Source organism: Lactuca saligna, chromosome 3 (genome assembly GCF_052625555.1).
Source record: "Lactuca saligna cultivar CGN05327 chromosome 3, ASM5262555v1, whole genome shotgun sequence".
Classification (NCBI taxonomy): Eukaryota; Viridiplantae; Streptophyta; class Magnoliopsida; order Asterales; family Asteraceae; genus Lactuca; species Lactuca saligna.
The window spans coordinates 45,959,071-45,971,763 of NC_136419.1; the positions used below are offsets into that span (position 1 = coordinate 45,959,071).

The 12,693-nt window shown below is 34.6% G+C and overlaps 1 protein-coding gene across 1 annotated transcript; it reads left to right on the plus strand.

The window, feature by feature from the left end:
- Nucleotides 1-641: 641 nt before the first annotated feature.
- On the plus strand, nucleotides 642-8,037 carry LOC145036325 (Major facilitator superfamily protein). Its single transcript, XM_078984772.1, has 5 exons — nucleotides 642-978; nucleotides 1,113-1,221; nucleotides 1,374-1,591; nucleotides 6,151-6,591; nucleotides 6,923-8,037. The coding sequence occupies exons 1-5, from the start codon at nucleotides 976-978 to the stop codon at nucleotides 7,877-7,879; spliced, it is 1,728 nt and encodes a 575-aa protein (XP_078840898.1). The 5' UTR covers nucleotides 642-975; the 3' UTR covers nucleotides 7,880-8,037.
- Nucleotides 8,038-12,693: the final 4,656 nt, after the last annotated feature.

Sequence of the window (12,693 nt, forward strand, 5' to 3'; positions counted from 1 at the left end):
ATATATATATATATATATATATATATATATATATATATATATATATATATATATATATGGGAAGTGATTCGTAAACAACAGTTTTTTACCGTACACAACAATTTATGCATTATAGAGTTGTACAGTACAACATTTTAAAACATCAATTGTTGTGTATGGAGAAAAATTGTTGTGTACAAATCATCTATATAGACTTGTTATAACCATTCATTCGATTTAAATAAATATGCTTTAAATCTAAAAGATTCTTTATGGACTATATGGAAATATAGTATTACCCTATGATGTCAAGGTTTTGGTTTTTTGTGGACTAAGAGTAGATTGATTGAAATGGGGGTAGGAATTTGATTTGGAAGGCTTGGGTTGAAAACTCATTATACTATATCATGTAATTTTAATTTTTTGTTGTTTTTAATTGAAGTCTACTGTTAAAAAAAATTGAAACCAAATAATTATACAATAGTTTTAAAATAAAGTTCAAAAGAATTTTCATTATAAAATGAGTATAAAGAAAAGACTATCTAAATCTTCCTTTAAAAATTTACCATAGGAGCATTTGATGCCCATCTTTTTCTCTCATCCCCACCCCCACACCCACGCCGCCCTCCTACCTTGTGCCTATAAAACACCTCTCGCTCTCTCTATACCCTCCCTCTCACCACGTAAACAGAAAGCATACTTCTCTACATTTCTCTCTCCTCACTTGTTAATCAAAGCCACAAATTAATATCGATTTAAAGGGCTTTTAAGCACTATATATATTCCACTAGAGGGTGTGAGATTGTGAAAGCGATTTAAGTTGCAATCTTTCTTTCGGCTAAAAAAGTGAAGGTTTGGAGAGAGAGTGACGGAGGGAGATTTCTCTAGACAACTCTCTCTCACTTTAAAATTAAACTTTTTTCTCTCCATCTCGCCTAGCAATTGATACCTCACTTCCAACTCCCAACTCTCCTTTTCAAAAGATTCACAAGAGAAATGGTGAGTTCACCCTCTCTTCAGTTTTGAGCATCCACAAAATAAAATAAAAAAAGATGATGTTCTTTTTTCTTCTTGGAGTTGATCACTTAACCTATTAGGGTTTTTTCTTTTTCTTTTTTGATTATGTGTTGCAGGAAGTGGAACAAGAACAATCCAACATATGGGAAGGCTATGTGGATTGGAAGAAGAGACCTGCTATCAAAGGCCACCATGGTGGCATGCTTGCTGCCTCCTTCGTTTTAGGTAAAGTTGATCAAAGTCAAGATCGAAACTTTTTTCAGTAGGGTTTATCCTTTCTATTAGATTTACACATATTTGATATGGGTTTTTGAAATCTTTATATGGGTGATCAATCTTTGTTATCAAATCGTGATGGGTTAATTTTCTTTATTTAGCTGTGGAGGTGATGGAGAACTTGGCATATTTGGCAAATGCAAGCAACTTGGTTTTGTACTTGATAAAACACATGCACTTCTCTCCTTCAAAAGCAGCAAATCATGTAACAAATTTCATGGGAACTGCTTTTCTACTTGCTCTTCTTGGTGGCTTTTTATCTGATGCTTTCTTCACCACTTATCACATCTACCTCATAAGTGCACTTGTTGAATTCTTGGTAAATCTCTCTCTCTCTCTCTCTCTCTCTCTCTGGCATAAATATGTGAATGATTATCCATCGAAAAAATTGCTTTACCATCGGAGGCCACGTGTTTTAGTTTAACTTTTTTAAAGTTCGGAACGGTTAAAACAAGTTTAAGTGTCACAATATAAAGTGTAAAAGATGGTGCATGATTGATGCAAATGTTATCATTTTAACTTCAGAAAAGATTTGTAAGAAGAGTGAAAAGTAAAAAAGGTGTGCCTCGATTGATAATATAAACTACCTTTGGTGGCAAACTTTTGGTAAGTGCAACAACTTCCATGTGTTAATTGAATAAGATATTTGTTACAATTATCATCTATATATAAATAATAAGGTGTGAAGTCATACACTCATAAACGGCATGACGACTTAGTTATATTTTCATTTATTTTATTTAATATGTATTTTGGTATATCTGCATTTTGATTTATTTTATTTAATAAATATTTTGATATATCTGGCATGGTTTCCCATACAACTTGTGTGCTAAAATATGGATTCACGCGATGCAACCGTTACACACTAATTGTTTAGATGACCAGTTGTCTAGATGACCGGTTGTCACACGTGAATCAAATTTGCCCTGTGCAAGTTAAAACATACGGAGTATAATTTATTTTTACAAAAAACAGTATAAATTCAACAAATAAAAAATCTTAAAAATTAAATAGGATATCTATATAAAAAATGAGATATTTTTTAGCCAGCTTCATAACTTATATATCTTTGTTTAACTTGTTATTTAGGAGGACCACTAAGTTCCGTTGCAAGAAAAAATTGAAAAGTTAGATAAACTAAAAACTATGATTTAGTTTTCTCTCTCATCTCCAAGCCTTTGGTGAGAAATAGTTCCAACTCAACATGTGGAATGAGAGGGGAGAGTGGGTGTAAGCCCTTGCCATGCCCACTATGAGGACTTAAACACTCGTTACATTTATTTACTATAGAAGAATATAGCTAAAATAGTTAATACGGAATATCTCTTATAGATGTCCATATACATGGAGTTAGGTTTATCTATTTCTTGTATTTATTTTGTGTTAAAATGCACTAATAAGAATTTAGTAAAATTACATAATTATTTAATTAAATAAAGATAGATATTTAATAATTTCAATAATTGTATTTATATTAAATGATATCCTAATTATAATTCTCTTTTTTGTATAAACTAATTTAATTCATTATTAATATTAGTAATAACATTCTTTCAGAATGAATACACATCTAGGTTTTTATGTATGAGTTTATGTTTTGTTTATGAACCCACTCATTTAATATACAACAAAGTTGCATTGAATATCAAGAACATCTCATTGTGTTATAATATAATCTCATTCTTCTGGATACATACTCTCATTTTATTATAATATACTATCGTTCTCCATATTATAAGCAATATTGTTGTATTTTGAGTGAGTGGGTTATGAAATAACATACGAACTCATACATGAAAAACTAGATGCGAATTCATTCCGAAAAAATATTGTTGCTAATATTAATGACGAATTTAATTAGTTTCCATAAAAAAGAATTATAATTATTGATATCATTTAATATCTATCTTTATTCGATTAAATAATAATTTGTTTTTTATTAAACAATTCAGCTAAAGTTGATATTTAACAAAAAAAAATCTTTTTTTATTTTGGATATATATATATATATATATATATATATATATATATATATATATATATATATATATATATAGTCCTACAAAACGGCAACGACAAATAACTTTTCTGTTGAATGGTTTCTTATGTGGAAGTAACTATTAAATGTTATTATTTGTTATTAAGTAATAAAAAAATTACCATTTATAAATAAAATATTTAATTTAAACCTTATATTTATATTGTCTATTTATACTATTTATGTAAATTAATTAATAACATGTCTAGTTTAAAAAATATAAATTAATTAATATACTTTATTTTGTTTTGCTAAATTTGAATTTATTAATAACCTTTTTTTATTCATGTCTTAACATTTTTTATAAGTATTAATAATTTGTTTATCTATTGAAATGCAAGATATGGTGAATTAGCTTACTATTGTGTACGTTACATCTATCGCGCATTTATTATAGAATTAAATTTGATTTTATCAATTAAGTTTTATTTTATGTCAAATGCCTTTTTTGAAATATTCACTCTTAAAAGGTTGGTACTATTAATTTGAACCAACTCAATCAATTATTATCATTGATAAGCTTACGTTTTACGTACAAACCGAAGAAACTAGATGATAATTAAAATAGTAGTTGGTAGCAAATAAAAATGTATTTTTGTAAAATACTCTCATAAACTAATTAAAATATATAAAATGTTATGTAGTAGATTAAATTTTTTTTATTTAATAAATGGTATATTTTTTAAGATAATTTAAATAACTAAATAAGCCTGTTAAAATGTTAATTTGAGTTGTTTTCAAAAAAAAGTTAGCATAAATTTATTTGTTGGTTTTACAAATATGACAAAATAAAAAACTTAAAAATGAAATAGCTTATAAACTTGTTGGTTGTTTGACCATCGTAGATACTATATTTCATTAAAAAAAATTGTTGAAATAATTACTTTAACATGATTATTTATTTCATTTGACCATCATAAATACGATGATTTGGTGGGAATTTGTTGAAATAAGTGAGTTATTTAACTAGTTACATCGTCATCATTATCATTAATCCTAATTTGTTGCAATATTAATAATATATTTGATAAAAGAATAATTAAATTATGTTGACAAAATTGTAGAGTACTCTTTACTGATTACTTTATAAAATACAAGTACAATGATTAAAGTACATTTAGCATTTTTCTTTTTTCATAAGTTTAAACGTGAAAACTTTTTTTGTTTAAAAAGTTTTATGATGTGTAGGGCCATACCTCATGTAACAGATAAATTCATTTTATTGTTTCGGAAAACAAAAACAAGATATATCATTAATGTCTTATCCCTTTTAATGCGTTCTCGAAAAACGTTGTTGCATTCACAGTTGTACCACGTGATACCACCTTTCACTTCACCCTTTAATGTTCAAACTTCAATATACCTTTAAATTTGGGTCTCTTTAACTTCAAAATAGTACAACGTATAAAAATACAGACAACGTAAATTACCACAAGGGTACCATTCAAAGTCAAAAGTATGGATAACGTCCTTTGATTGATGAGACGACGAAGGTCTTAAAATTAGGTGAAAAAAGCATGTCGGACAATATGATTCAACGAGTTTGATCCTTGTAGAGTTGTAGGACAAAAGTTGATCATAGAAGAGAATAAAACGTTTTTTGCATGGAAACAAAGCACTTAAATTTCACAACACTATACTTTAAGTACGTGTCACGAGCAATATCTTGTAACATGACATGTTAGATACATTGGTGGAGCTAGCAGGGGAGAGGTGAATGTTAATTTTGCTTGCAAGACTACACCAACTTAAAGTTCACTTTACCTAGGCCTCACAAACGTGTCATGTCGTGTCGGGTTTGTGTCGTAAACAGTAAATAGTTTGAGAGAGCTTGACCTTAACCCGACCCGTTTAATTAACTTGTCGTGTCATGCCAACCTGTTTATTTTCGTGTTGGGTTTTGGGTTAGGCATATACCTTAAAAAATTTTGTGGCATGTGATGTTGAAATACTAACCATGTTGAAAGAGTATAATTGAGATATGTGGAAATGAATATAATAGTTAGGAGGCGGAATCACTAAATTTATAATATGTTTAGAGAGCAAAATGAAATGAATATAAGTTGGAAGGAGGTGGGCGGGATCATAAGGATGAGGGAATGGTCGTAGGGACCGTTTAATTTGGGCGATAACTAAAAAAAACTGAAAATGAAAGTCAATCTAAAGGTTTTCTTTTTACATATTGTTTAGGTTTTTGGTATTTCTAGTTTATTTAAAATATTTAGAAAACTTACATATAAACAGGTCATTTTCAAGTCATATTCGAAGTTCTCAACGTTAACCTTACCTGATTAATTTTCATGTTGTGTTGTATCAACCCGTTTAATTAAACATGTTGAAATATCTTACTCATACCCATTTATTTCATGTCGACTTCATATCGTGTCAGTTTTTGCCACTAGTATAACTATAGCCTATCTTTCATTTAAGCTTTTACTCTAAAATTGATCTTTTTAAATGCTAATATTCAAAAATCTTGGTTCCTTCAAGATTTGATATAACTTAATCCTAATTTTTTTACATGATGACGTTGATTTTCATAGTCTATGTTTTTTGTCTTATTATTCTTACTTTAGATGTATAATTGACATTCGAGTACTTTAAAAAACCATGTTTAAAGTCCAAAGTGGCATTTTAGTGGGATACGATGTTTAGATTTTGGGTCAATTTTGCTAGATTGAGATAATGACATCCACACAAAAACCCACCCTTTCTTATGCACAATTGTCAGTAAGATGCAAGACATAAATTAGCACTACACACATTTTTAAGCATATCTAACATATTATATCGTGTCACGTTAGGATTTTAACGATTTGCTTTTGATATCTAACTAGGGTCTTGTGATACTCACAATACAAGCTCGTTCATCATCTCTAAAGCCACCCGAATGCAACCCTATAGAAGCCACAATCCCATGTCAAGAAGTGCATGGTGCCAAAGCCTCATTACTTTTCTTGGGCCTTTATTTGATCGCGTTAGGTGTAGGTGGCATAAAGGGTTCGTTGCCTGTGCATGGGGCTGAACAGTTTGATGATAATTCTATGAAGGGAAGAAAGCAAAGATCAACGTTTTTCAACTACTTCATGTTTTGCCTTTCTGTTGGCGCTCTCATTGCTGTTACACTCGTGGTTTGGATTGAAGATAACAAAGGATGGGAATGGGGTTTCGGTATCTCTATGTTGACTATCTTATTGTCTATCCCGGTATTTTTAGCTGGCTCTTGTTTTTATAAGAACAAAATCCCTTCCGGAAGCCCTCTCACCATGATAGTTAAGGTAATAATTAATGTTATGAATTACAAATAGTTTAAAGCTTTTAGTCTTAATTTACATTTTTGGTCTTCGGTAATTTTTCTATCTATTTTTTCATTTGCTCCATCTAGGTCACTAAGCTTTTAATCGTGCTTCCTATGTAGACATTTAAAGTTCATTGACCCAATGGAACAAATTACACATTAGGTTGTCATTTTACGACTTCTTGACCTTAGTTTTACCCCTAGAAATTATTACTCGTACGGAGGGTCACTATCAACTTTGTTGCAATAGTTTTCTTTGAGTGTCTTTAACACTTCAAACTTGTTATGTCAATATTTATTATCCCTTTCAGGTACTGATTGCGGCAATATTAAATGCTTGTGTCGCAAGAAGTCCAAGCAATGCGATCGTGAGCATGTCGCTGTCGCCAAATGATACCCAACAACAACAAACTGTCACAAAAGATCTTGAAGAAACCGAAACCCCGACAACAAGTTTAAAATTCTTAAACCATGCAACAACAAACAAACCAGCATATAGTTTCCTCCAATGCTCAGTCAAACAAGTTGAAGAAGTCAAAATCGTCCTCAGGGTCCTTCCGATCTTTGGTTGCACCATCATGCTCAATTGTTGTTTGGCTCAACTCTCCACATTCTCAGTCCAACAAGCGTCAACCATGAACACGAAGATTGGGTCGCTAAAAGTTCCGGCAGCCTCCCTCCCTGTTTTTCCGGTGATGTTCATCATCTTCCTTGCTCCGATCTATGACCATATCATAATCCCATTTGCTCGAAGAGCTACAAAATCCGAAATGGGTATTTCACACTTGCAACGGATTGGAATTGGGTTGCTTCTGTCAGTAATGGCCACCGCTGTGGCGGCTCTGGTTGAGATCAAACGCAAACGGATTGCCATGAGAGCTGGAATCAACCCTCACGAGCCGTTGCCGATTACATTTCTATGGATTGCGTTCCAATACTTGTTTCTTGGATCTGCTGATCTTTTCACGTTGGCCGGATTGATGGAGTTCTTCTTCACCGAAGCTCCGGCGAATATGAAGTCTTTAGCCACCTCACTATCATTTGCGTCGTTGGCTATGGGGTACTACCTGAGCACTGTTATTGTGTCGGTTGTGAACAGCGTCACGGGAGGCTCCGGCCACCCTGGATGGTTGTCGGGAGAAAACTTGAACCATTACCATTTGGAGAAGTTTTACTGGTTGATGTGCGTGTTGAGCGCACTGAATTTCCTCCATTATTTGTTTTGGGCTCGCCGATACAAGTATCAATCTACAGGGGCTAAATTGTAAACTATGGAGAAGTTGGAGGTGTATTGAAGAGACTGCTACAAAGTCAGCAGTTTCATATATGACATACATCATCAGCAGGATACCAGGATGTGATATACATAAAGCAGCAATTTGTAGTTTTTACATTTCAATATAAGATGCAGCAGTTTGTAGTTTTACATCGCACACCCTTCGTTTTATGATTTATAGCCCATCGATCGATAGTACTTTTCATTTTTAAGTTTCCTAGCTTTATATAAAATTAACAATAGGTCTAACAAGAAATTGCATGCAAAACAAAAAGGTATAGGCACGCTATTGTTAGAAATCTATACATCTAATTGCATAAGTATCCTAAAGATAAAGAGTTAACAATCTATACAAGATGTTATAAATCCAAATACAAACATTTCTTACTTTTTTTTAGAAACGCTGTAATTTGAATCCTTTGTTTTGGTGGTAGACCGGTTTGTAAGTGACTCCTAAGGGTTTCTTATGCTTTTTACATAGCTACTTGGATTTGCTTAAACATTATGACTAAAAAACACAAAATCGGAAACAAAAAACATCTCTAATATATAGTATTAAAATAGAAATCTTATTAAAACGTAAATATTTTGATATCATCTTAAACAACCAACAACCAAGACCATTGGTTGCATTTCATCAATATCTTATCTTTTTTTTTTTGGAACCGGCAAATGATATATAAAAGGCCAAGAATAGCAATAAGCTATCCGGCAAAAAAAACAGAACATGCATATAAGAAAGTAAATATATTTGGAATTACAAGCATAAGAAGGGATAACAACTCCAATCTACCCACTTTATCTCCTTTCTACCACCTCTATGTTTTAACCACACAAACACTAAGGATTTGATGTTGTCAGCCACCAATGTTGGAGTGATGGTATAGTGGTTGAACACCTGTTCGTTTCTTGCTTTCCAAACCAACCAAAGCATCCTGTAGCAAATTAAAGTCAATATCTTCCTTTTCTTAGGACACCTACCCCATGTGTAAGCAAAATCAAGCAATTCTCCGACACTATTAATTCTCACATCCCCTATATCACACCACCTGAATATCCAATCCCTAGTAGAGTTAACAAAACTGCAATTAGTTAATATATGATTTGTACATTCCGCATCATCATTTCAGTACCCACAAGAGATTGTTGCCAAATTGACACCATGTTGACTTAAAGCCAAAGAGGATGGAATACGATCCATCTTAGCCCTCCAAACGAATGTTAACACTTTTAGTGGAGCCTCCTTAATCCATTCGATGCAATTAATACGAAAACCAGTGGTGTTGTCTGCCAATTTCTTCTGTACCGCTCCAGTTGTAAAGGTCCTGCTAACATCAAGGGCACATTTCCAGACGTCTCTTGCAGCACCTGGAGTGAATAGTCCAACAACTGCTGTGATTTGGGCCAAATCATGTGACATGCCAGCATTATGAACATCACAAGCCCAATTCCATTCCAGTCCGTGAGTCTTGATTCTATCTGCCACCATAAATACAAAGTTTAATGAGTTCCCAAAAATACCACATACCATACATATAACATATAATGAGCCCTGCCCAATGAGTATAACGAGCCCGCCCTAACTCGCATAACGGGGCCCGCCCTATAATTCCAAATTAATTCTTGATCAATACTGATTAAATCATATGATATCATATTAATATATTAGAACTTATAATATATTAATAAATCATAACTAACCTCTTCTCAAAATTCATCCTATCAAATTGTCCTGGTGATATGCAATCCGAAATAGACCATGCTACTATCGGGTCAAGTACATATCAATTATAGTTATGGGCTTAGACACCTAATCTAACATATATGGTACGCCCTGCGTACTCCGAAGTGCACCTACAACCATCTTGGTCAGTACGCCCAACATACGCCAAGGTACACCCTGCATACTGCTTTCTTCACTTGTACGCTCCGCGTACCCGACTAAACCTGAAAACCACCAAACTTCCAAAGGCCATAACTTCTTTGTTATAAGCCCGTTTCCGACGATCCTTATATCCATGGAAAGGTAACGAGAAGCCCTACACTTCTATCAACTCATACCATCCTTAAGACCTTCTGAATGAAAATCCAATTTCCATAAAAGCCAAAGTGACACTTTATCAAAATACCCTTAGGCTCCAAAACACGAACCGAACACTCTGATCACTTCAAATATATCACTCACACCCAAATGGGCCTAGATCTTCCTCGCCCTATATTCACCTTCTACACCGTCATTTCTTTCTACCTCCTTCTACACGCACTGAAATCAAATAAAAACCAAATCACGAAACTTAACTTGCACTAAAAAAATTGAAATCCAAATAAACATCCAAAAGTAAAAATGAAATGCATACTAAAAAATAAATTTTTGAATGCATATAGGTGGAGAAAAGATGACAACATCGATCTCCTTTTCACGGAAACCCAAAAATCGAACAAGGAGACGAATGTGAAAGTATGTTTCCCCCGTTTCATCGATAAACAGTCAAGGAAAAAGACAATCGAGAGATAGAGAGTAAGCATTTTGTTATTATACTGATTTAATTAGGAGGGGAATTAGATAATTGAGCAAAAGAAAACCATCATTCCCAAATTGATTGGTTGCTAAATCGATGAAAATCCATAATAAGGAGATGAAACACAACTCATAATAGGTTGCTAAATCAATACTTGAAGCTTTATGTTCTTTCCAGCAAGTAGAGGAAGCAGATGAGGGATGTCGGCAGATTTAGATCCATATACGCGGAAAAGAGTTTTATTGGGTATTTAGTCGTGTATTGGGGTGGGGTGGTGGGAGCTCAAACCAACTATATATGGTGAGGAAGTGGTGGTGTAAGGTAGAAGAAGATGGTCATCATTTGGAGGTTGGGTGGTCATAATCACAACAATCTCAAAGGGAATCACAGCAAGAAAACGATCGCCTCACCTCTACTACCTCCCCTCAGTTGATGTTCCAGATACGTAGTTGATTGATCATTGATCATTTTTTGAAGGATTTGGTTTTGATTTATGGTTTGGTTTAGTATTGGTTTCATGTTTTGATTTTATATAGAGTGGTGAGGTAGTTTCAGATTTTGATTTTATAAACGAAGTTTACCTGAAACGACCCAAAAATACGACCCAAAAATTTCATTTTTCAATATAACCAAAAACCATAATCTGAATGTCATATTATAAAAACCATACGTGATGTATCCCAAACATAATAAAAATTACTGTGCGGAAAAACTGTATCATATCTATGTCATATCAAAATTACAAACTAAATCAACTCCCAAGATAAAAGCTGAAGCTATGGTGTGTGCGATGCCATCATCCCGAGCTCTTCCCTCTGCTTGCGGAAGTACCTGAAACCAAAACTGAAACTGTAAGCACGAAGCTTAGTGAGCTCCCCCAAACTACCACATACCATACAATACATATATAAAGCACATACTGGGCCTTGCCCACTGCATCAGACCGAAGTCTGGAACTAACTGCATCGGACCGAAGTCCGGAACTGACTGGGACCTTGTCCCCTGCATCAGACCAGAGTCCGGAACTAACTGCATCGGACCGAAGTCCAGAACGGACTGCATCGGACCGAAGTCCGGAACTAACTGCATCGGACCGAACTCCGGAACTGACTGATCATGGCATAGCATAAAACATAACAATTATTATAAACACATATACTGCATACTGCATCGGTACAGAGTCCGAAACACATAACACAAACATGCTTGTATCACAAAGACATCAAGCACTCTAACTACTGTATCAGACCAAAGTCCGGAACTACTAATAATTAAACGGGTCGGCATTGTGGCCGTAGACGCGTTCCTACTGAAAGGGAACTCACCTCGTAAACTGGCTGCTGAGTGTATGGCTCTGGAACCTAACTGCTGCTGCTCCGGTATCTCCCCGGCTACAAGTCCATAAACACACTCAATCAAATACTAAACACTGCACTGGGTAAAATGACTCTTTTACCCTTGGTCAAAGTCAACTCTCGGTCAAGGTCAACTTTCGGTCAAAGTCAACTCTCAGTTGACCTGACTCGCCGAGTTGGGCCGCCAACTCGCCGAGTCCCTATTCTCACTCCTCGACCCTACTCGCTACTACTCGTCGAGTATGGCATCGACTCGATGAGTACCCTCTCGATCCAAGAACTCAGACAATCTTCATCCGACTCGCCGAGTCATATGAACAACTCGACGAGTTATTCTTGAGCTTAAGAAGATTGCCTTGGACTCGCCGAGTTGTATGAACAACTCGCCGAGTCCCTTCATTACTGAGTCTACCCTCAAACTCGCTGAGTCCACTTCACTACTCACTGGTCCCACTCGACACCGCTCAAAAGGAAGAAATCGGGGACTCGCGACTCGACTCGCCGAGTCGTTCTTCCGACTCGCCGAGTCACCGCCATGCAACTATTCTACTCTCGATTCTGATCGAATCCAATACATACAAATGATAGATCTGAGTCGAATAAGCTGATTTACCACGTAAAGTTTCCAACTTTACGTGTACAAACACATGAAAAAAGGGATAAAGGCTTAAAGACACTTAAAAGGGGTAGATCTAGGGTTATGATGCAAAAATAGCTCCATAAAGGCAATAGATCTGGGCTCTAGAACTCCTAAATGAACAGATCTAAGGATATCTCAGCATAATAGGGCTTCCATATCAACATAAGGCTTGAGAAAAGCATCAACTAGATCTAGAGGGGGGTTTTAAAGCATAAAAGGGAAGGAAATATGAAGAATACCTCAAAGGTGAGACCCTTCCAAGGTGAGACCTTCAGAAGGACCATATCTCCCA